Source organism: Blennius ocellaris (assembly GCF_963422515.1).
Source record: "Blennius ocellaris genome assembly, chromosome: 11".
NCBI classification, from domain to species: Eukaryota; Metazoa; Chordata; class Actinopteri; order Blenniiformes; family Blenniidae; genus Blennius; species Blennius ocellaris.
This window is the reverse complement of record NC_137660.1, coordinates 16,097,437-16,123,080: the sequence shown is the minus strand read 5'-3', so window position 1 is coordinate 16,123,080 and position 25,644 is coordinate 16,097,437. Positions and strand designations below refer to the sequence as shown.

Sequence of the window (25,644 nt, the reverse complement as noted above, 5' to 3'; positions counted from 1 at the left end):
TTTGCCCATTAATTTTCTGATTATTTAAATAAATGATTTTGTTTGGCCTGTTTTGATTGATCATGGACATGTGCCTTCCTGTCTTGAGGCTGAATTGTGAGATTAAATAATTTGATGTAATTTTTGATGCATACAGGAAGACGCTGACATGGCAAGTTAGGATATATATATATACACACACACACACATTTCTTAGAGTTAACATTCAATAGGTACATCAAGGAAGTGCATCTTACTCTCTTCTATAAATTGGAGTTCATCCAGCCTTTACATTTGTTCACACTGGTCTTTTAATCAAAGTTGGAATACAGGCACTGAACCATCTCATAAGATTGAGAAGCTGATCTGAGAGCAAACAGCCAGTTTATTTCCCAAAAGTATGTATATCATATAAAAAGTAACAAAACAAGTTTAAATGTAAACTAGGACCCAAGAGAAAAAAAGAAAAAAAAGACACCTTTTTAATATGATCCCAATTTAATGAGTGATACAGAAACAAAAAAACATTTTTCTTCCATCTTACAAAAAGTAATACCAGGAGTGACCATGAAAACAGCAGAAACACGTTTTCACAGTCCAGAGCACAGAAGAGCAAACATCATCATCTCTATACGATAACAGTCTTTATGAGTGGCGTCCCGAGGCCACCAGGCCAAATCTCAAATGACACCGTTCCTCATATAGAGCTCTACATTTAGCCCAAGACCCACATAGAGAGCCGTGACTGAGGACTGAAAGTAGAACGCCATCCAGAAGAGGGCGGCGTGATTTGAGAGAGAACCACAGAGGGACAGCGCTCATTTCTTCTTCTTCTCATCTTTCTTGGCACCATCCGCTTTGTCCTTCTCCTTTTCTTTGTCTTTCTCGTCCTTTTTCTCCTTGTCGTCTTTCTTCTCTTTCTTGCCCTCCTCCTTCTCCTGCCCTTCCTTTTTCTCCGCGTCCCTATTTGAGATCTTGTTGTTGATCAGGTTGTGCAGAGCCACCACTGAGCGAATGAGCGACGCCAGGTAAACCACCAACATCTGGTCGTTGGTCTTGAGGTAAAAGGCTTTCGTGAACTCCTGCGGCAAAACACATGATTTAGGAAAGAGCAAGACCAAACTTTGGTTATAGCCACATGCTAGGACATCAAGAATCAATAGACAAACGAGTGCAAATTAAAGGCTCACTAATTCATATTAATGCTGTGTGAAAATTATGAAAATATTTGAACAGATGTTCAAAATTACAGGAACCAGAAAAATATTAGGTTTTTATTACAATTCTGCTTCTCACAAAGCTGTGACCATGAAGGAGTTGAAAGATATTTGAGATTTTATCATGAAACTGAAAACATGAAAACATGAAAACATGAAACTGAAAAGAAAAATCCGTGTCGGCAGAGATTTTATTTGTGTAGATGTAATGTTCAATGTTCACCACTAGGTGGCTCATCTGCCCACCAGACTGACTCCAGTGTTCAGCTCTGATGCTTTGGTTCACGTCACTAGAAGAACATTAGTATGTCCTGGTCATTTGTGGAGGATAAGAGGAGGATACCATGTTGGCTGATGTATGACGGACCAGCTCAATGCTAATTATTGTTAGCGTTAGTCTGTTGTATCTGTTTAATTAGCACATGGAGCTAACCGGCTCAGACAGAGCCTGTCAGACAATCAGAAGGTTTTGGATGAGAGGCCCTGCTGCATGTGAGAGTTTAACTCTCAATTACATCAGTTTAACTGAAAGCAATTGTGCTTTATTTATATCTTCACAATAATAAAAGATCGTACCTCAAATGAGTTGTGTGCAAAGAACTCTCAAAAGGAACCGATACATCAGGAACTCACCAGCAAGTTGACGTCTGGCAGCAGGTTGAAGACGTCCTGCAGCTGGTAGATGATCTGATGGTTGATGGGAAGTTTGCCTGCAGCCACCCTCTCCAGGTAAGAGCGGATGTCCAGCAGCTTGGAGTTGAGCCCCTTCAGGCCATGAACCTGGTTTGTGATGCGTTGTGACAAGGTGCCTACTGTAGTGTCCTTGATGTCCCTGGAGTCACAATTGGAACACGCAAGAGGCCGAGAGTGCGTCAGTATCAGCTCTGGTGACTTCTGGGTTCACTCAAAGAGACAGGAAGCTCTCATCTGTGGATTTCTTGTGCTATGTCACACCTTGTTGGTTCTATCAATGAATTAAATCACATTTTTCCCCTTCAAAATTACCATGTTACTGGTGCATTTTGTGGTACAACTTTTTTATCTAGCTCGCTGTTTCAGTGAATAACAGACGTGTCTGGGGTGGAGAACGTCCAACCGACCCAGAGATATTTTCTAGAATAACTACAAATACTCAAGAGCGGTACGGTGCACCGGTGTCTCACCAAATCCACACCTGACATGACTGCTTAAAAGTTCAATTCAAACTGAAATCCATGCTTGTTATTGTTGACGATCCAATCACACATGCAGATGCCACTTAAATCTGCCAAGTGTGGCAGCATCTAGGAGCACGTTCCCACTGCAGGGAAATGTGACCCAACTCAAGATTCTTGGCTCAGAAATGACCAACATTCGACCTATTTGGTGGCCATGTGTCATCTATTGTGGTGTGATCGATTTGGGCTGACAGATTGTGGAAATGGTCTTGTTGTGATGTATTGGTTTATTGTCTGTGCAGAAGTGACACCTTTAGTGGGAAGTATAATTTAAAGATTTTTGTTTTTTTCTGGCAGAGTAACTATTAATTCACACAAAGCTTCGTTTGGTACCTCAGGAGATGCTCCACTCCCACTTCCTCAGCTTCCTCTGCTCCGATCTCACTGGTGACGTGCTCAAAAGTCTTCGATGTTGGAGTGCCATCCTACAAACGCAGCATTACAAACACCAAACGACATTACTATTACTGCATTGAAGTTCTTTTTAATCCAAACAAGTAGGGCTGCTTGATTATGGGGAAAAAAATAATCACAATCACAATATATAAAAATATCTTGTAATGTAGTAGTAAAAAATAAACTGTTGTACTGCCCTCCATCTTTTGAAAACAATAAATAAATAAAATACAATAACAGATATATACTTCAATATATAAGTCCAACATAAATACTTTGCTAAATTGGTCCAAAATAAAATTGTGGTGGTGTAGAGCCGATGAACGGGAGTCGGATGCGGCATGTTCAGCAAGGAACTCCAAACTGCATTTTCCAATCAAACACAATTCTCAGAAACGCTTTTCTTTTCTCTCTCTTCTCTCCAACTGAGCACACATTGTGTAACAAAACTACTTCCGTTCGGAAACCATGCCTCTCTACAAAATGAAGCTCCCAACCACCCCACAGTAACTGGGTGAATTATGACCTTAACTGATCACCACAGTGGGGAACTTTATTTTGTACAGAGGCAGAGTTTCTGATTGGAAGTATTTTGGTGTAACACTGCACTGTGCTCTCATGGTGGGAGGGAGAGAGAAGAAAGGAGTTACTGAGTGTGGATTAATGGAGAATCAAGTTTGGATTTCCTTGCCTCCGACTCCCGTTCATCGGCTCTACAAAAATAACAGTTTTTCTTCGATTATACGAATTTTGAGTAGTCTGGAGCCATAATCTTAATCACGATTAAAATTCCATTCATTGAGCAGCCCTACAAACAAGTCAAATCATAGTGATAGTCCCCCTTTTACTTTAGTGCAGTTCATGGTTCACTTACATCATGTATCTCTTCCACAGAGATGTAAGCTTCTGTGGGTAGACCGAGATCTTTGGGCTTCACATCGATGATCACTAAAACCTGGTGGGATAAAGAGGACGCGTGTGATTAGAGTAAAGCAATGTCCACAAACATGCACAATAAGAAAGCAAAACGGCTACATACAGAATTGGTACAGTACTGCTTGATCAACTCATTGATGGCAATGTCGTTCTTGTGCAACTTTGGTCCTGTGTGGTACCATCCCACTATTCTTTCTCTGGCTGGAAACCACAAGGGATAAGGTGTCAACAACTTTGGCATCAGAACAAAGCAGTAACTTTAAACACGTGCGGCAGGCACCAACTTACCATTGACTTTCTTGAACATGCCATACATGTTCTCCAAGTAGTCGTGATCCAGAAACCACACCGAGTCGTCTCTGTCGTCTTCGTCAAATGGCACTGAAAAAAAACAAACAATTCATTTAAAATGTGTGCTTTTATAAGATGATAGCTTTTACTGGAGAAATTACTTCCAACTTCACAGTAACGAGAAGAAAAACTCCCTTCATAATCAAATAAGTACCTGTCGTAACTGTTTGTGTTCTTTTCAATAGAGTTTGCATGGTCTAGTTCCACAAGCATTGTTTTTTTTTTTTTTTATCTATATATTCCAGTTTCCTCACACTGTCCAAAAACATTCATCTGAGACTTATTGGTGATTAGAGTGCATTTAGGCTGAACTGTTTTGGAGGATGGAGGAATTGTGTTAAATGATTTTGCACAGGGGACTTAACCCTCTTGTGACTGAAGACAAAAAAGCAAACAAAAAAACATGACATTCACTAACACCCCTACTGTCCGTTATTCGACTTATTTTTCCCCAACTGAATTTGTTGTCTGGAGACTTACTTACCAGCAAAACTATTGGAGACATCAAGGACTTTTTTCTGCCACGAACCCAAAAGAACACCAACTACTCGCTTCTGATTGCCCACTTTCCCTATCCTGTGGATTAAAAAAACAGCAAGACACGGTTAAGTGGTTAGATTACAGTCTGTAGTATTACTGAGTATATCGTATCATAAACACTGGCCTGATCGTCAGCAAGGCTATAAGCTAACGTTAAGCGGCGGATCCGTGCGAATTCAATTATGAAACACTCGAATGATATAGTCACTAGAATGTTCTACTAATTGATTTTGGTGTGGTATTGCTTCATTAGACGATGAAAAAGAGCTGTGAACTGACACTTTCACAATGCTAACTAGCTCAGTCATGTCCCCATTCACTCTCAATGGGACTCTGACTCAGCAGGGTTAGCTTAGCCTAGCCTGGATTCAGCCAGACGTTTACGGGCAATAAAAACAACCAATACGCTTAACAAAACTGAACACGGGCACTAAACAGACTGACCTGTTAAAATGGTCCACCACGCTGAGGAGCACCAAGGGGTGGACGACCACATTTTCTACCGCTAACTCCGGCATTTCTGCAGTGTCGACAAACAGCAAGCAAGCTTCCTCCGTACAATGACGGCGACGCTGAACGTGAGCTTGCGCCTGACGTCACTTCCGTCTTCCTCTGCAACAAAAGCGCCCTGAACATTTTTTGTTAATTAACAAAATCACTTCTAAATTCTGTAATACAATCTTCACAAAGGCTTTTGAGGGAAAACACAGTTGCTTAGCGTGAAGTGAAATAAATTGAAAAAAACAATTTTTGTGCGGCCAGTTTGTATTGGTTATTTATTCAGTTGGTAGCTTCTTTTCCTTTTATTTAAATTCAAACCTTGTGATATTTGACATTATATCAGCGTTTCGAGGCACAGGGGAAAGTATTATAAATGCGCTTTTTGTTGTCCATTTTCAGAAATGTGTAGTTTTTCCTTCTGTGGATGACGTCACGAATCTACGCCGCCGACGCGTTATGATTACGTCGCCTAACGTAAAACGCTAATTCCCTAACTCCTGACCGAGAGCCTCTGCAGGGACAAACTCCCACAACGGGAGTTTACAACGAGCACAGAGTGAAAAACAGCGCCCCTGCTACGATGGCTGCTGTGGTTAGAGCCACTAATCTCTCAGATAACCATTAGAATATTTTCTATTCTATCTAGCTTTTGGAGTTCAGAAAAGGTTTAGTCCTCTACTTGCTTCAACAGTCTGGCATTGAGGAAACCCTGAGGATAATTGAAGCCCAGGAGCTTGTAGTCGGAACTATCGTTGTTGATGCAAACGGTAAATTATGGATTGAGATTTTGGCCATTCTGTCACGAATTGCACCGAAACATGAGTGTCCTTTACTAATAATTCCAATGAAATATCACTATAACCTCAACATGTACCATTCTAACCTTTACATATTAAGAAATGTTGCATTGTAAACCGTTATTAAACTGTAACTATAAATACACTCAAAACAAATGACAAAAATGGCAACATAGCAACCTCATTGGCTGCACTATGGGGCTGGAAGTGTACTTCTGTTTAGGGCCTCCAATGGCCAATTGTTTTCTTTTGGCAAACAGAAGTCACAAAAATGCATAAAGCAATATTTTTGTACTTGTTATTCAGTTTTGAACACAGCAATGTGTGATTAATCATTTTGAAAATATTTTGAATCGTAAATTGCGATTATTAAATTTGTTGTTTGATTTTTTTTTTTTTGTAAGGTGTCCCCATCAGAACAAATTTACCCATCAACAAAGCCCACTGGTATGTAGGACTGCTTCGAAACCTTGCCATGATGGCCAGGAGCACAATCAGAGAGCTGGACCCGCAGGATGATCTGGACTTCTTCTCTATCCGTGCTCATCCACATGAGTTCAAAATTACACCATGTGAGTGTGTGTAGTGAAAATGATGATATAGTTGACCTATCGACTATTGCTGATACAAATATATAATCTGTCTGTGAGTCTATTGTAAGACCTCTGGCTCACTTGCTTCCAGTGAATTTGCTTAAAACCACTTTCTCTTCTTTTGTGTCTGCAGCAAACGACCTTCTGCTGATAACCATCCTGAAGATACGACAATGAGTTTGCTTTTGTCACAACGGTGGAGCATCAACCTGGAAAAGCATTTTATTGTGTTGCCTATTTTCTTGTGTTTATGTCATTGTGTTTATGCGTGTTTGTTAAAATGAATAAAGGTGCCCGTGTTTGCATGATATTACAACCTCCCCTGTGTGTTGCTGTTAACGCCTGCTGAATATTGTCCATTCATTCTCCGCCACAGAGTCACTTTGTGTTGTGTGTGACAACAAATTCAGAAAACTGAATGATACTCAACTCCACCAGACTTTAGTAACGTTTTAACAAATGTTGCTTTTAAACGGCGGAAATGGAATGGACGAGCTGGAACCAGCAGATGGCAGCAGTGCAAAGACACACGGATGATCTTAGCTGTGCTGGTGATATTAATCCCTTAAATTTGGGAATTAGTTCTGAGTTTAAGTTGACATAATTGGCTTTGAATAATTTTATGAGATCTTGTGTATGGTTAACCCCGAAGAACCCTCTCAGATCATATTTATCTAATTGCTGGTGGATCAAAGTTTTCTTTTTTTAACATATAGCTTGTAGCCTGAGTATTGGCCAGATTCTTCCAGATGCCATTAATGCTTGTTGGAAAATCAAGGGTTGGGAAAAAAAGTGTATACATCATCTGCGAATAATGACAATGTATGCTCCTGCTCTCCTATATTTACTCCAGTAATCTTGATTGTCTAATAAATTGACCAAGAGACTTAATAAAAAGGGCAAAGAGGAGCGGTGAAAAGGGACATCCTTGTCTGCATGAACGTTTCAGTACGAAAGGCCAATGTTGATTTTAGTTTTTGCTGGAGGGATTTTATAGATGGCTTGGAAGGCATACATAAGAGTTTTGTGGAAGCAAAATTTGTCCAGTACGTTATAGAGAAAAGTCCATCTGAGTGATTGAAATGCCTTCTCTGCATATACTCCCATCTGCATTGTTTGTGTCTTATTTTGATGTGAGTTCCTCATAATTCTCATGATTCTGTGAGTTCCTCATAAGTCTGTCTCTGGTGCATGAAACCCATCTGGTCTAGGTGAAGGAGGGACGGTAGAATCTTTCAGCGAATATAAACAATATAAATATTTTATAATCTACATTAAACACTTAAATTGCTCGGTATTGTTTACAGTGTAATTTGTCTTTGCCTTCTTTCTCTTTCGCGCAGTGGACTCTCAGTATTTCTAAAAGCAGATTAAACATTCATCTCATTATTTGTTAGGTAAAGAAGCGTGTCCGGGGGGGCTGAGATGCCTTCAGCAATACAAGGACGTTTTAAAACAGCAATCGCAATGACAAACCGACCTTCCTCAGGAACATGGGAAGGCTGCCATTAAAACATGACACTGCTGTACTTTTAAATACAGTATAACCACCAGGTCCAGCAAAAGCTGTCATTAGAACATACTCCGTTCATTCAGTGTAATTAGGGAAGGCACGGTCGGCGTGCCAGCGACAATCACCTTGTACAGCTTGTGCTTTTCTTGTTCCTTCTGATGAAAGCATAGAGGGAGGAGAGAGCAACACTGTAAATGCAAATTCAGCCATTAGCTGAACTATTTGAAAACTGTCAAACGCAGACAACAGACCAAAGTTAAGAGATTTTACAAATATTTTAATGTAAATTTCCATCCGAATATACAGCAATATATGTTAATAAATAATTCATTGCAATTATACAGCCCAAAATAATACATTACAGAACAACCAACTGAAGCAAATATGCAGGATTTCACAGCAAAGGTTTTCAGAAGAGACTGAGCAGGTGACTCGTGAAGGTTGGGGGTCGACCGGGGTGACAAGTTGCTACCGTAGGTTGTGCTTGTAAAAATATTATTCCGATGGAAACAAAAGTAGAAATGTGACATTATCCAGGCTGAAGAAAAGCCCATATAAAGACCATATGAAGTCCAGTTTATTGACATCCACAGAGGAATATTGTTTCACTCAAATGTTTATGTCTCACATAAACAGTTTGAAGATATTTTCAAGCCTCAAAAGAGATTTTTTTTTTTTTTTTTTTTGTTTAGCTGTGACGCGAGTAATGAATGGGCATTTTTCTTTAAACTAAAGGGGAAAAAAAACTATTTCGATGTTAGAAAATATGTCTTAAAGTACCGTGTTTTACTGAAGTGATTCCAACTACTTGAAACCTTTTGTAAAACCAGAAAAAGTCTAAACAGAGGCTTGTCTCTCTTCAACGTTTATACGTATGTGAAGTGTTGAGGACGTAGATTCCTGGATATACAACGTGGTAATGACTGACATCTGTCCAACCCCCAGTGTCTCCAAACACTTTGCCGTCACGTACCATATCTCTTCAAAAGACAACAGTCCTAAAGTCCTCGATTTCCTAAAACGTCTTAATTCTGACCAGCAGCAATTCCAACAAAACGTATGGCTTCCCACAGGAAATGGTTAAAGCAATAAAACCTACAAAACTCTTCATCTATCACAAGTGACGTTACCAATGGAAAATCCTCACCTAAAAAAATTATTGATAGCATTTTCTGATATATAGATATTTTAGATGTTTCCTATTCTCTGTAGGACCAGCACACACTTGTTCACTCTCTCACTCTCACTCTCACATTCATACTCAAACTCTCTCTCTCTCTCTCTCTCTCTCTCACACACACACACACACACACACACACACACACACACACACACACACACACACACACACACACACACACACACACACGCACACACACACACACACACACACACACACACACGCCCACGCACACATACAGTTTCATCTGTCACATACAGCACAGTAGACACTAAAACATTACATCATACAGAGAGAGGAAGGTCAAGTATTTCCTCCAAATCAAATTCAAGTGCATCCTGTCAAGTTTAAGGCCTGAGGTGTGCTTTGATTCCTTGACTCCATTTGTATTCGCCGAGGACAGAGCGGCTGACCACTGCACGCCTGGACTCTTCCCTCTGCCACTTCTCAGTCAGGCTACACGATCTGCGCCTCGTCTCATTGAGTGTTGTTTGACCCCAGGATTCCGGACTGATATGAACTGAGAGGTGGAGAGTCTTTAAAGCCAACTCAGGTAAGAGAAGAGATCTAATGATCCAGAAAAAAAGAGTTGCCTGCTTCACCCACAACGTGTTGCATGAATCCACATGGACCCCTTGGCTTAAGGTTACCGTGGCAAAGACGGCCGGCAATAAATTAAATCTATTAATCAACGTTACTGACGGGCCCAGATCAATATAGCAGTTGTCTCCTTCCAAGCGCCTCAAGGGTAGAGAGTGTTCCGGCTCCGGCTCGTGTCGTCCCTCTTATCGTCTGTCGGCGGTCAGAGAGCCGGCGTCACGAGGTCACCTCGGCGTGTGGCCATTGACTTGCCCCCTGCCCCAGTGAATGTTGGGTAGTGTTAAACATCTCCTGAAGTGCTCGAGCTGGGCCTGCAGTCGCTCTCTCTCCTCCCGCACCTTCTGCCTCTGGCTCACCAGCTCCTTTGAGAAGTGAAAGGACAAACACGTCTCTCATTAGAAAAAAAAAAAAAAAGACAAGACTTTGTGTTGCTGAGCGCCACCGTGTCCAATTAAGAGGCCACACAGCAGCAGCAGCAGATCTGAGACGCTCACCCCCATAGTTAGAGAGAGCTGCTCGGCGGTTTTGGTCAGATTGTAGTTCTGTGCTTCGAGTCGTTTGCACTGACTGTGAAGAACTTGCCTCTCTATACTCCATTCTGTAGAGAGAAACACACACATTTAGTCATCAAAGTATCCCTTTATTTAACTTCTCTACAACAAAGCTATTAGTCACTTTAATTGAGTAAAATTAAATATATAATCCTTGTTCTTTAGTGGAAATGAAGGGCAGGCATAGATTACATACCTGATTATATTTTACCTAAATGCTATTTTGTTTTAACATTTTATAGTAATGTAAGGTTTGGTGTTTTGAGTCATTGAAGTCTTATCAACACCAAGACACATTTTCTCACACACGCACAGAGTACAGTATTCTCTAAATATTTCTGTTCCGTGTTGGGAATAGAAATGATCGTCCAGCGAAACTCAAAGCCCTGGAGGAGACCATGAATGATTGTTTAGCCGACATATATTAAACCGAGTGCACTGACTCACCATCCACATACTCCTGATAGGCCTCAAAAATAGATTCGATGCCCTGCCACTTCCTCGGAGCCTCTTCGCCCTCCTCCCCTTCCTCCTCGTCCTCCTCCTGACCGTACTCCTCCTCGTCTTCGTCGGACAGGTGGTCTCGCGACGCCGGATCCTCCCGGCTGGCGGCGGGAGGATGGAAGTGATGGCCGTTGAGGTGTGCGTGGTGAGAGCTGTGGTTTGGGTTTGAACTTTTCAGCTGCGAGACGCCGTGAGGCAGCAGGCGATCCGCCTTCACACTGGCCTCAGGGACACAGTTCGACGCTCCTGCGAAGATGAAGGTTGAGACACATGTTAGTCTTTGCAGGCAATTTTTTTTATTATTTTTTTCATCACAGCAACCAGGAGAGAATTTTAAGGCAGGACACTTCTGTCACCAGCGGGGGGCAGTGCGGTGTTTTAAAATTGACAATCAGGCCTAATGGCCACGGTGACCAATGGGAGCGTGGGGTTCTCACCTTTGTTCTGCAGTGTGCCGTGTTGTGTGGACTGGAGCACGGCCTGGTGGAAGTGCTGAGCGAAGGCCTCGGGTGTGAACCTCTCCCAGGGACGACTGCGTCCATTTTGCACGGGGCTGGGCTCCTTCTTCTGAGAGGCAGCAGCAATACCGTTCTGGAGGGCCGGGGGCCTTCTGCTTGATTGACTCTCCAAGAATTCAACCTTTTCATGATGAGGGGTCAGAGGAGGAGGAACCCGGGCCGGCTGGGAGTCCACAGAGGGTCTGAGTGTGTCGCTGGGGAGGTGCTTCGGTTTGTGTGAGTAGGGAGGAGAGGGGCTTAGAGACTCGGGTACCAGCCGTTCGTTTGACTGAGGGGCCGAGGAGCCGGAATCAGCTAAAATGAATTAAAAAAAAAATTGTAATTAGAGAAATGTGTCTTTTTTTTTTTCCTCTCACCACTTTAATCGCCCTCACGGAGACGTAAGCAAGTCTTACCAGCTGAGGGAGCCACAGGACTTCTGCACAGTGGTAAAGGGTTATATCTGAGGGTGTCCAAAGTCACAGTCTTCCTCTGAATGGCCCTCAGTAGCTCCTCTGTCCTTTCCTTATCTACAGAGGAAAAAGACAGAATGAGAACACCCATCATTCATATCGGAAGGAAAATGATGACCCAAGTGACAGGCAGCAGGATGTCAGGAACAAATGTCACTAGAACACTGGGCTGAGATGATGTCCAGTACAGGCAGAATATTGCCATTAAAAAAAAAAAGTCCTGGTTTCCAACATATTTTTAAAAGGACTCGAGGAGATTATGAAAATATGAATCCAGATTGCATGCCCTATGTAATTTGCTCACCAGGAACAAGCTTATTGTTGCAGAAAAGAGAGAACATTGAACAGAGGTGCTGATTAAACACCAGTATTGCTCTCAGCAAGCAACAATCATTTTAAAACCAGGGAGTTCACGCTGACATTTTAAAATCCAATTTCCATATTATTATTTTTTTCTTTACATGAGATTCTCGTGTTTTCCATTAAAAGGTTAAATGAAGGAAGTAAACAGATCAAGAATCTCTCAGGTGAAATCTGAAGGTTTGTTCAGTAAGTGACATCTATCACAACGAGCAAAATGTTATATTCTTCCCACAGCACCATCTAGGAACATGGCGACGTCCCCAAATGTGCAGCTGGAGTCACGAAGACCGATCTTCAGTCATCACAGGTGGTGTGGGTGCCAGCAGCATGTGCACGTTTTCACCCCAGAGCAAGAGTCTTAGCAAGCATCCTCAATTATTCCCTGCAATATTTGCATATGCCTTAAAGAACGCTCGAAAACAATCTGGATAAATATTTAATCCACACAATGCGTATATCCACAATTTTCCGCATTTGTTTATTACGTTTTTGTCTCCACCGAGATTCCTGTAGTTATTCTCTTTCTCTTTCTCTCTCTCTTTTTTTTTTAAAACACCTCATTCTCCCTACATGTGGCCTCAGAGCTGCCGTCGCTGGAGAAAGTTGAACCGGCGGATTCCTCCTAACTTTATTTTCTTCGCACGCCTCCTACAGACCCGAGTGAAAACATAAAGCCGAGAGAAAGTCAATGCGGCGTCCCTCTGCGGGGAATCACGGCCGCAACAACTGTGAAGAGAGGCAGAGTAGCACGTAGGATGTGTGCAGACACTAAACAGGTTGTTACCTCTCCTCTGCTGTGGGCTGACATGGGAGAGGCTGAACATAAGGAGGAAGTCTTTTTTTTCGTCCAGTTGGGGTGTGCTGTCCATCTGCTCAGCAGAGTACGGGGTGGTTAAGGGAGCCGTGGGTGAGGAGGCCTTTTTCTTTCCCCGAATAACCGGCGGAGAGAGGCTGCGCTCTTTCATTATCCTCCTCCTCTTCCTCCTCTTCTGAGCCAGCAGCTCATCGCGACGAGCCAGCGTGGTGAGGCCGCACACGTGCAGAAAGTCCACTTTCTTTTGGGGGGGGGGAGAGGAACATCGGTCAGATAAAAACTGTTCAAGAGTTCCGACCTGTGACGAGCAACGCGGGCGAGTCCGATCTGGGCACCTCGGAGGACGTGTCCAGTTTGAGCGGGGGCTGATCGGTCACCCTCCGCAAGTGGGCTTTCACCTCCTCCTCGTCGCTCTCGTCGTACGACTCCTCCAAGTCGTAGTAATAACCTGGGAAAAGAAGGCAGTGGAGAAAAGGTGTCTTTCTTTAGAAAACATAAAACCCGCGAAACAGTTTTTAACGGCCCGAGTTGCTGCTGTGGATCGGTGGGTCGACCGGGCTCGTCTTACAATCGCAAGGTCACGGCTTCGGCACCGCGTCTTCACCGTCCATATATGGAAGTGTCCTTGAGCAAGACACTGAAGCCCGAACTGGTGTACGAGTGTGCCTCAACGGTTGAACGTGACGGTGAAAAGTGCTTTGAAACTACTACATTGAAAAAAACAAACAAACTGTAATCCTTCATTTTTCTTACCTCCCTCTCTGGCCTCCTTCCTCCTCTTCTCCTCCAGGTCGAGTTTGCTGAGGAGCCGCCGGTGCTGCTGGAGAACCTCGTCGTACACCAGCATGCTGTCGGCCGCTTGAGTCTGTCGCTCCCTCTTTGGAGACGGAGAGGCCGCCTGGCACCGCGACCCCGGGTCAGCGCAGGCGGTGGGGACGGGCGGCGGCCCGCAGGGTCTCTGGTGGAGGTTGTTGAAGTGGTGCCGGTGGTAGAGGCCTTGGATCGCTCGCTCCTGCTCAGCTTTACTCCACGACTCCTGTAAACTCCCTCCTCTCAGCGACGGGTACCTATCTGGGCTTTTCGCTGCGCTCCTTCCCCCGTCATCCAGCCTCTCACCCCAGCTCGCCGGGGGTCTGTCGGCTCGGGTCAGTCCTGGGGGCGGTCGAATCGGTGGCGTAGGAGCGCTGAGGATTTTTCTGCGGGAGTCTGAAGGGGTATCGACGAGCGAGGCCGGGTTCCACAGTGTAGTTGGGGGAGCCGGAGGGTGATGCTGACCTTTAGGGGAAATGAGGGGAGGTGGCGCGCCGAGGCAGTTGGGTGCGTCTTTGCTGCCCATGTTGTGATACGCTGAATTGGTTCTGTTTGGGAAAGACAGAAAAAAATTACTTGGCATCTATTCGATCTGACATTGGAGAGATAAAGGGAATCATTTCTCCGGAGCCGACCGATCTGGCTTGTTCACCTGTGGCTCTCTCTCTTCAGCTCCACCCCTTTCCCTGGCGACCTGAGGCCCAGCTCCAGAGGACCCTCCCTCTCCTGTCCTTGCCCCCGTTGCCTTGTCAACCACACTTCCTCGCTGGCCCTCTGAGTCATCATGGCAGCTGCCAGAGCTCCATGAATGCCCCCAGCAGCAGCAGCGTGATGTTTTCCCATGTGAGAAGGCAACAGGCTTGGCACAGGGTGTGGCACGGAACCCCTGGAGGAGTGGAGGCCAGGCTGCAGGGACAGAGGCTTCGGTGCGGGGAAACCTGGGTGCTCTGACTCCTTGGGTTTATCTGGAGAGACAGCAGATTTTAGAAGTCGCACGCAAAGTCATTTGATGAGCATTTCTTGCTTTTTTTGTTTTTGTGATATTCTCACATGATTGTCAGTGTACATCTGCTTCACGCATTTGCATGAACAAACACAATCCTCAACCATTGTATATACATACTATATACATACTATATACCCACTATATACATACTGAAATATTGTTTTTGCAGAGCTGTAATTGATTGTCACACCAAAGAAACTGTATTGCTACAAAAAGGCGATTATAGCATTTTAACACTTCATAACATAAAGTAAATCATTATAGAATGTAGCTTGTTTTGGGAGGCCTACTTCCTTGATGTTATATATGATTGAAATATATATTGAGGCAACACTTCACAGCTACTGAATTAGTAACTACTGGACGATAAACATGGTCTTGTCTTTATTAAATGATAATCCAAAATGGGTACGAAAATTGATTAAAGAAGTGAAATGGGACTTCTTTTGGTTAAACTATATGGGGTCGCAGTATTAAAAATAAAATAGCTTGTTTTTGTTTTTTTAATAAGCTACAAATATTAGATGCAGAAGTTGACTGTGTACCTCGTAAAAACCATTTCCAACGTTTCAGAGTCAAACACTGTAAAACTGCTTTAGCTTCTTCGTATTACTTTTGGCTTGCAATATTTTGAATATAAAATCTTGTTAGAAGTATACAAAGAGCCAACATCCAATATTAAAGTTGAAGTGTCTCACACATGGTAAACTTCAAACGGCTGAGAAAGTGAGAGTAACCACAGGGGCTTCACATGCAGGAAACATTCACGTGTTCTGAACTTTCACAAGAACAAGATGTGATCCTTGACTGGAGTATCGAAATATTTTGCCTGCAGAATTTTATCGAGAACCAATGTTGTGTGCGGTGTGAATACAGTGGCAATGTTTCGTCTGCAAGGGGAGCATAAAAGTAGTCATCTGCGCACCAAATCTCCCTTGTATATTGATATCGCTTACTAGTTGGAATATTGATGTGGTGGCTTGGATAAGAGAAGATTTCTAATTTCACAGTGATCTGGGTGGTGGCCCACGTGATGTGATTTCTAACACTTCAGTCTCACAGTGGCCGTCAAATGGGAACAACAGGTGTTATAAAGGTTTTCTCTCTTCTCTATACATTCGAGAAATTACCTGTTCACTGTATTCAGATGTTTTCAACAGAAATGAAGCACAAGCTGGTTTTTTTTTGTGTGTGTTTTTAACCCTGGGTATCTGGTTGCACGTGTGTGTGTGTGTGTGTGTGTGTGTGTGTGTGTGTGTGTGTGTGTGTGTGTGTGTGTGTGTGTGTGTGTGTGTGTGTGTGTGTGTGTGTGTGTGTGTGTGTGTGTGTGTGTGTGTGTGTGTGTGGGTACCCAGTCTGTTTGGGGTCAGCTCCTCTCCTGGCCTGGCCCTGTCGTCCGATGGTGCTCTTCGAGCCTGCAGCTCAGCCAGGTAGTGGCTCTCCGCCGCTCTGACCATCTGCTGCTGTCTCTCCCTCTGCCTCTCCTTCTGTCTGTCCAGCTCCCTCTCCCTCTCCCTCTCCCTCTCCTCCTCCCGCTCTCTCTCCCTCTCCCTCTCCCGCTCCCGTTCCAGCCCGGCCTCGCGCTCCCTTTCCTTCTCTCGTTCACGCTCTTGCTCTCTCTCTCGCTGGCGGAGCTCATTCTCCATCTGTAGCCTGTGGGGGAGGTTGACAAGTATGCGTACACACACACACACACACACACACACACGCACACACACACACACACACACACACACACACACACACACACACACACACACACACACACACACACACACACACACACACACACACACACACACAAAAGGGAGAAGGTGAGAGATGCAACACCCAACATGAGGCAGACATTAACCGCACACTGGTGAACTTCACACAAACATTTCTGCTAAAATATACACACATGCTTTGCAGAGAAACACACACACACACACACACACACACACACACACACACACACACACACACACACACACACACACACACACACACACACACACACACACACACACACACACACACACACACAGTCATGCACACACGCTCTCCATTTACCATGAGGAAAATAATCCATACACAGCATGACTGAGCAGTAGCAGATGAACACTTAATAGGTATCCACAGGAAAATGACAAACACACACACACTGACACACACACACACACTACGATACGCATTCAGCTGCAATCAATAGCACACAAACAAACCTACAAGATATGCAGAAGCCATTACAGCGCCAGATGATAAATACCATCCAATTCAATCGTAAACATTTCCCCGTGTGCATTACGCCACGGGGAAACAATGAGTATTGTCAAACTGTGAAAGGACCTCAAAGTCGTGAGAGAAAATGGAGGGAGACACAGATGGAGTCAAATACTACTCTTTCATGAATATGTGTTTTGGATTTTAAGTACGCACTGGCTTGCATATGCATGTGTACACTACAGGCATACAGCGTGTATGTGTGTGTGTGTGTGTGTGTGTGTGTGTGTGTGTGTGTGTGTGTGTGTGTGTGTGTGTGTGTGTGTGTGTGTGTGTGTGTGTGTGTGTGTGTGTGTGTGTGTGTGTGTGTGTGTGTGTGTATAAGACGCACTGTGGGATGGGTGCTAAAAATATCCCACACTGTGCATACCCTGCAGTGAGAGATTACACAGCCCTACAGATAGAGAGAAAGAAACGAAGGAAGGAAGAAAGAAAGAAAGGAAGGAAGAAAGAAAGGAAGAAAGAAAGAAAGAAAGAAAGAAAGACAGAAAGAGTCACCTCTCAGACAGTGCTGTGTGGTTCATCTCTCCAGGGTAGCGACCTCGGGGCAGGTGCAAGTGGAGGGCAGAGGGGTGTAGAGGGGGGAAAGAGCCACCTCCAGGCACAGAGTAGAACTGCGATCGCAGTGCAGAAAGACACAGAGACTCCTCCATCCTGAAGAGAGACAAGAGCGTTTTGGTTTTAAATCTGCAAGTGATGCAATGAGACAACCACGACAGTCAAGATGAGATGGTGAAGTGTGACCGCAATTCTTATAATGGAACAACAAAGAGACGTGAGCAATTATTTTCAGAATGTTCTTCAGAGCCGTGGCGATGAAGAATTATGAACAATTATAATTGACTACTTATTCATCTGCAATCATAATTTCATTCGTTTTTTTGGTATTTATTGTGTAATTCTATTTAGTTTCATCTTCACCGTCCAAGGTTAAATGCGTCGACAGCCTGTGTATGAATTGCGCAAACAATCTTTCATTCTTTGTTTTGGTATCTCAAGCAGAGACGAATAATCAGAACGGGAGTCTTTCAAAAAAGTGAAGAATGGGTCAGGGTGCTTTAATCAAGTAAACGCTTTACAGATCGGTGGTTGTTGTGCAGGCACCGACATGACATGACATGACTTTTGAAGGAGTTTGATGGGATATTTTTTTACCTCGGCAAGGAAAGCGGATGGTGCAGGTAGGCAGGATGATAATAAGCAGCAGCAGCGGCGGCATGGGCAGCGGCAGCGGGGTCGATGCTCAGAGCCAAGGAGTTCAGTCGGAGGTCATCTGAGGTGGCAAATGGCCTGAGGGCCCTGAGGTACTCCTCTGGAACGGCCCCCGAAGGAACCACGGGGTGCATCTGTCCGGGTAAACTGAAGAACAAGCACAAATCGTTCTGTTTCATAACCAATAGCAACTGCTTCTGAAGACTTCGATTACAGATTACTCGGCGATACATACCTAATGCTCTGCAACCGGGGGTCTTGCATGATGCTGCTCGGGGTGAGGCCAAAGGAGTGAGCGAGCGGGTGAGAAGAATGGATCGGGGGCGTCCTTTTATCCTGCTGTGTCTGGGCGCCCTCGGCTCCCAGCCGCTCCCGACCGAGTCCCTGAACACTCGGCTCGACCTGGCGAGGAGACGGGCGAGACACACATACAATGTGAGAGGCGAAAATATGATGTGTATTCAAGTGATTGGTGTGCATGTGTGTGCTAGATACAAAGTGAGTAGGGGGAGAAAAAAAAAAAAAGTTCAAAGAAAAAGAGGAGCGAGAAATGAGGCGGAGGGACTCTGGGTAAAAAAAAAAAACCTTCAAGCTGCAGCCAGAGGCTCATTGGACTGGAAAAGTGGGCCTGATGTGTCATAAAAGGTCAAGATCAAAGTGGAAAGATGATCCTTATATCAGGCAAACTGCTCTCTCCTTCATCACTCACTCTATCAGTTTCTTGCTCAGAGGATTAGGGTTGGCACGACAACGCCTTGAGTCAAAGTCCAATCTTTAAGTCACCAGTTTCACAAAAGGCCATGATTTCTGAAAGATTGATTTAAATTAAGAAAAAGTCACTATGAAAAGTTGCATGTGGGGCTGCATGTGACCCATTTTGTTTCGTACGTTCTCACAATCAATTTAAGAGCATCAGATATCATTTTACACAGACTTTATTCTAATTATTACCGTTTTATTCATTATTGAAGGCTGATAAGCAGAGTGGCCTTTAAACAAAGCAAATCTGTAGTAGATTGGGTGGCTGTGAAAAACAGATAGCATATTAAATAATACTATTAAAAGTGAGAGAACATCATGCAGGTCGTTTGTGTCATAGAACGACAGTCGAAAGTACATAGTACCTTAAGGAGAACGCTCACATTCCAGATATCAGGCCATTAAAGGCACAATGACATACTTTTCTGATAGTGGGCGTTCAATAGAGTCTTTGCTCCAGGCCTGACTTAAACACATTTGCATGGTAACATGTAAAGAAGAGCACTACATGCAAACTGCAGCTGAGGATGATGGGAAGATGAGGAAGACCATCAGACAGATGCTGCTCCTCTCGGAGCCACACTGTTAGTATTCACTGGCGATTGGACATTAGGACCCTGTTGTTGTTGTTGTTGTTGTTGTTGTTGTTTTGTCTTTTTATAGACCAATTAGCTTTGGCGACAGAATGAGTACATTTTTTGCTGATGTGTTATACCTTGTTGCCACAGCAACAGGCAAGAATACAGGTCAGGCTGACCACGGGTGGACCACAAACAAATGACCTCCCTCAGCAACACCCGATCTGCCAAGTTAGTCTTGTACAACTCTTGATTTGCAGTAAAATGCCCGTGCTTTGAATATGTTTGAATAGTTTTGGATACGTCGTTCATGGAAAGCAGATTCAAACCAGTGATGAACAATCTATTATCCTCTCTTTCTCTCTCTTTCCCTCCCTCTTCCAAACCATTTCCAGCCACATCCATTCAAAATGAAACGGAAAACCAAGGAGGGTGTGAAGAGGAGCCGTCTATTCCTTTGACCTTTGACAACCGTCGAGAATCAATGGCCTTCACAGACACAGTGATGAAAACGCACAGCCTGTTTACTTTGTGGCAAACTGTCCCGTGCTCCGTCTGCGTCTGTCTGCGGACACGCTGAATTGTCGGAACAAACACGGAATTTACGGAGGGAAAAAAGCCTTTAAAGCCACTCTCTGTTGCTCTTCTGCTCATTCTTACTTCCCCCGTATCTCACCCCTCTTTCTTAACATCCTATTCTCTGTTTTCCTGCCTCCCTCCCTCCCCCCCTCTCTCTCTCTCCCCGAATGTCTGAATGGGAGCCCCAGGCAGGCAGAGCCACAGAGTGGTCTTTGTGAGGGGGGAGAAAGGCAGCTCTGATCCAGGGGGAAGTGGCTACTGTGGGGGCTAACCCTTGCATTGTGTGAGGGGCCTGGTTCCTTGCCCCAGCTTAAATTCAGTCACACACCCAGAGGAAAACGCACACACACACACACACGCGCACACACACACACACACACACACACCCCTCTTCATATCCTAAGCCTCTGTGGCAAAGGGTCGGGTACACACACACACACACACACACACACACACACACACACACACACACACACACACACACACACACACACACACACGCGCGCACACACACACACACACACGCACGCACGCTCACGCACATACAAGCACACATGCACAGACACAAACGCTGCAGGAAGCTGAACACAATAGGTGCCAGTCTCTGCAGCCCCCAGTGTTTCTTTACAAACCCCTCATGTGTTGCTGAAAAATACACGGACTGATTAGTGGGAGGAAGGAGGGAGTGAGTGGAGCAGGAGGGCGAGTGTATGAAAACGAAACAGCGAGACGAGACGGCAAAAGACGGGAAGGAGCAAATGAAGAAAGAAAGAGTTGGGTGGCTGGTTTTGACAGCTGGATGTTGACAAGCACTGGGATTATTTATTTAATGGAGGGGCGGAACAGCAGGAGAGGGAGAGAGAGAGAGAGAGAGAGAGAGAGAGAGAGAGAGAGAGAGAGAGAGAGAGAGAGAGAGACCACTCCACTGTACAGAGAGGAAAGTAACCAGAAAGATTGGGGAACAAAAAAAGTACAGATGCACAATCAGACAGCAGCAGATGTCTTATTTTATTCTTGGTGTGGAACAAGCAGGTATGACAGGTTTGATAAATGACACCTCTTACCTGCCGGCCGTCGGCCCTCCACAGGCCGTTGGTGGTCTTGGTAGGAGCAATAGTGACGACTGGTGGGGTGCCGGGGACGCTGTGTCCCCTGCTCTGGCCCAGGAGGGGCCCTAATGAGCCCCGCTTTGGAGTGGTGACCGGTGAGCTGTGGCTGGTGGCCGGGGAAGACACTGGAGACGACTCACCGCTGAGGGCAGAACCTTAGGACGGAGGGGAGAGGATGGGTGGGTGGTGTGAGTATAGCAGCAGGGAGAGGCAGGACTAAGCTGTGGCTGATCAGATTTTTTTTTTAAAGATTCCAGGATCAAACAATCCCCTGTGACACAATACAGACAGCACAAAAAAAAAACAATAATAACTTTTGTATTGGTGTGATAAGTTGGTAAAATCCTGTCGATGGAAAGCATCCTGCCAGAGTGGGACCCGAAATAAAAAAAAAGAGTGTAAAAAGATACTCAAGAAAACAGGAGCAGAATAAGTGAGTGTGACTATTATTGTCTTTATGTGGTTTATCGTTCGAAGGAAGTCAGGTTTAGTGAAAGTCTGTGTGTGTGTGTTGTTGGTAACAGTCACTTTGGCACTGCTCTATTACCATAACACTCCCCAGTCAGCACACACACACACACACACACACACACACACACACACACACACACACACACACACACACACACACACACACACACACACACACACACACACACACACACACATTCATAGACAGTTAGAAGCAGGAAATAATGAGATGGAAAGAAAGTGGCAACGAACGAGTTCACGAGGCTCTGTAGGTAGAAAGAGAGAGAGAGAGAGAGAGGAGGACGAGGCGATGGAGAGTGGAGGACAGGGAGGAGGACAGGGAGAGACGGAGAGCTTGTTATAATTGGCTGTAATTAGATTCTCATTATTAGGAGATGAATGGAAACGAATGAAGGAAGAGACAGAGAGAGAGGTCAGAAAAGGTCAGCTCTTATCCAACACCTTCATTAGGACACCAATGAGCTGAGTGACGACACACGTGCACATGCGCATGCACACACACACACACACACACACACACACACACACACACACACACACACACACACACACACACACACACACACACACACACACACACACACGCACACACACACACACACGCACACAAACACACACGAGTGCAAACACAACCAAAGAGGTTCCAGGCATGAAAGCGTTTCGCATTATTTCACAAAATACAGCCGAGCTCTGTGAAATGATCTGCTCCTGGCACTGTTTTGTTTTGTTTTTTATTACGACATCCAATTTTCAGTCATTAGCACCTCATTCACATGGTGAAGAATTGAGAAATGTTTCTATGTGGTTATTTGCTGGAGAATTAGTTGAGAGGATTGATATCCCTCTGACGTCTTTGCGCTGAGTGTGAAGCTTCCCCTCGTCAGCAGGTTAAACTGGCTCGACACTGAGGTAATAAGGAAGCATAAGGAAAACAGTTGAGTTGGAGCAAAGATAACATAATTAATCGACAAACAGAACGCAAGAAAGCACAAACACCTCAGCAGAGTTTTCAACATAATTTGCGCTGCAGTACATGTATACATTATTCCTATTAAATCTTACTGCACACAAAATATCCGTACTTTTTTTATGGCCTCTCACTGAAAAAAATGGTTCAGTTTAAAAGCACTAGATTTGACAGGGATTCTATTTTTCTCATTCGGCGTGTTCAGTCTAAGTGTTTTGGGACATTAACACGTGGAAACGTGGATCCCTTTGAGTATTCATAAAAGCGCCTCATGTGTGACGGGTGTGAAAAGAGAAAATCAACGTAAAGAAAAAGAGAGATTTGACAACAGGAAAAAATGCACCTCCTTGAATATGATGTGTGTGACAGTAGCATCCAACATGAAGGCAACTTCAGGGGAGAAATTCTTAATAAAGGTTGTTGTTTTTTTTGTTTACTACAATAGCTTATATATTACATTACGGTGTAACAGTGGGAAGCACTGGTGCCTCAGAGCGAGGGGGTTCTTGGTTCGAGTCTGCTGGCCAATGGGACCTTTTTGTGTGAACTTTGCATGTTGTAACTGTGAGTGGGTGGGTGGCTTTTCTCTGGGTGCTCCAGCTTCTGCCCACAATCCAAAGACAGGTTCATTAGGTGTGTGTGTGTGTGTGTGTGTGTGTGGGCGTAACATGCCCTTTGCCCAGTGTCAGCTGGGATACACTCCAGCCCTTTGTGAACTCAACCCAGATAAAGCAAGTAAAGATGACAAGTGCTCTCCTGGATTATTAGTTTTGAAAGTGATGCCATCTTATAAATTCATTAGCTCTAATGGGAGATCTGCTAATATGATTCTCTCGGTCTTTATCGACTTACTTGAACAAGAAACAACAACATTCCACATTTAGACTCAATGTCGACGGAGCAATATGCATGTGATCATCCCATGCAAACGTGACGAACTTCTAATGCAGGTATTGGCGATGTTATAATGTTATTTTTAGCTTTTGTTTAGAGGGGAGAGAGAGATATTAGTGAATGAACAAAAACACCAGACATCAGGAGAAAAGGGGGGGCTGTCTGTGAATGTAACCAACAGAGAAGAGGTTGTGTGTGTGCATGAGTGGCTGTATGTCGAGGGCTTCATTAGCTCTCCAGGGCCCGGAGCTGCTGAGTTTTTAGAATGGTTAAATCTGCGTTCACCTCTGGGATCCTCAGCCTGTTTGGCCAGTTTACGAAGGGCAGCAGCGAATCCGGAGTTTGCAGATTGAGCAACCGCGCTCCCATTGGTTAGTGGGCTGAGGGGACTGACTGTAGCGGTGGTGCGAGTTGCCGTGGAGATCATTCCTAATGATGGTGATTTATTGGACTCATGGTTCATACCTGAGGAGAGTAGAAAGGAAATAGGAGATGGTGAGGAGCCTTGTTACCTGATAAATCCAAACGCAACAACGGCAACCGAGACGTCGCCAGCTTCAGACACCTGTGTCGACAAAGAACGTTAATAACCACCTCTCTGGAGAGGATTTGTGTGTCGTGTTGTGTTGCTCACTGGGTAAGACTCAATCGGCGAGTTTGGTATTTTTGTGTTTGCATGCGTGTGTGAGTGTGTGTCAGCCCAGGATAGTGTGTGTGTGTGTGTGTGTGTGGGGGGGGGGGGGGGGTCAGATCACTGAAGACAGAGTGGAGGGAGTAGAGCTGTGTCAAATAGAGCGGTGACCCTAATAGCAAATCACACACATGAGCGCACACATGTCCATTTCCTCAAGGGAGCCAGTCAACACATCTTAAGACCTCGGCAGCGTCTACACGCAAACCTTATTAAGTATCACTGCATTTTTACACCTTCATAGATCCACACAGAACACACACACCCACACCTACACACACACACACAGCTGCACACACACAACCAACAGCTATCGATCTGTTGGACGGTGGACACACTGAGTGCAAACACGGTTAGAGTAACCTTTGTCTTCACCCTCTACCCTCTTACTGACCCACTAATGTTAATTACAGCTGGAATTAGCCAGCAGCCCCCCCAGTCTGCTCCAGCTATGACCTCATTACCTCCACAACGCACAGTCACACAAACACCTTTAAAACGCACACACACACACACACAACACCAGAAGAACAAACACAGAGCCAAAAGCAGTAAACACACTCATGAAAAATTCATACGCGCACATTGAACAACGTTATTCAACGGTTATTCTGCTCATCACGCTGACAATCTTGACAAAGCGAAAGAATAAAGGACAGTCAGATCTCAGTGCGTTCGCTCAAAGTATCAAACCCCCACAACATTTACAGATGAGCCAGAGCCCGAATCCGCTGAACGAGTGAGCGAAAACTTACAGGGGAAGTTATAAAACTGTTGTAAGAAGACATGATGATGAAAGTGCCTCAACATTAAACTAAGTAAAAGTTAAGCGAAGATAAACAGCGGTTCTCTGGGTGTGTTTTGGCTGGATGGCGTGAAACATAAAGGCAGCGATTAGTCCTCAATATTAAGGGGTTTCAGAGAAGCCGTTCCAGGTTTTATGGCCCTGTCCGCTGATGCAAGTGGAGATAATGAAAAATCCATACAATTAAAGTGCACATAGCTTTCAGACGTTTTCTGTCATCTTTTTTCTGTTTTAGCCTCACCCTCCTTCCGTCGTTTCTTCTGCGTTTCACCGCTTTATTTCATTTCTAAGTATATACCACACATTCGCGTGTCTTGAAACAAATTGGAATTGAAAGTGCAAAACAGACAGACAGAAAGGAAAAGAGGAGCGAAGAGAGTAAAAGCGTAGATCCTGGCAGGCTGTGTGTGTGTGTGCCTCTGTGTGTGTGTGTGTGTGTGTGTGTGTGTGTGTGTGTG

At 44.5% G+C, this 25,644-nt stretch overlaps 2 protein-coding genes across 2 annotated transcripts; both read right to left on the bottom strand.

Moving 5' to 3' along the window:
* Window positions 1-464: 464 nt before the first annotated feature.
* psmd7 (proteasome 26S subunit, non-ATPase 7) lies at window positions 465-5,201 on the bottom strand. Its single transcript, XM_080505364.1, has 8 exons — window positions 5,081-5,201; window positions 4,581-4,672; window positions 4,034-4,126; window positions 3,849-3,946; window positions 3,684-3,764; window positions 2,747-2,838; window positions 1,830-2,028; window positions 465-1,061 (listed from the first exon to the last, which is right to left on the bottom strand). Exons 1-8 carry the CDS (start codon window positions 5,152-5,154, stop codon window positions 798-800), a joined length of 993 nt encoding a protein of 330 aa, XP_080361490.1. The 5' UTR covers window positions 5,155-5,201; the 3' UTR covers window positions 465-797.
* Window positions 5,202-8,321: 3,120 nt separating this feature from the next.
* LOC308136906 (genetic suppressor element 1-like) lies at window positions 8,322-24,164 on the bottom strand. Its single transcript, XM_080505450.1, has 15 exons — window positions 23,976-24,164; window positions 21,293-21,492; window positions 18,548-18,714; window positions 18,256-18,459; window positions 17,599-17,754; window positions 16,190-16,491; window positions 14,485-14,797; window positions 13,776-14,380; window positions 13,358-13,470; window positions 12,993-13,263; window positions 11,789-11,902; window positions 11,313-11,687; window positions 10,819-11,121; window positions 10,315-10,418; window positions 8,322-10,182 (listed from the first exon to the last, which is right to left on the bottom strand). Exons 1-15 carry the CDS (start codon window positions 24,151-24,153, stop codon window positions 10,045-10,047), a joined length of 3,543 nt encoding a protein of 1,180 aa, XP_080361576.1. The 5' UTR covers window positions 24,154-24,164; the 3' UTR covers window positions 8,322-10,044.
* Between the last annotated feature and the right edge of the window lie 1,480 nt (window positions 24,165-25,644).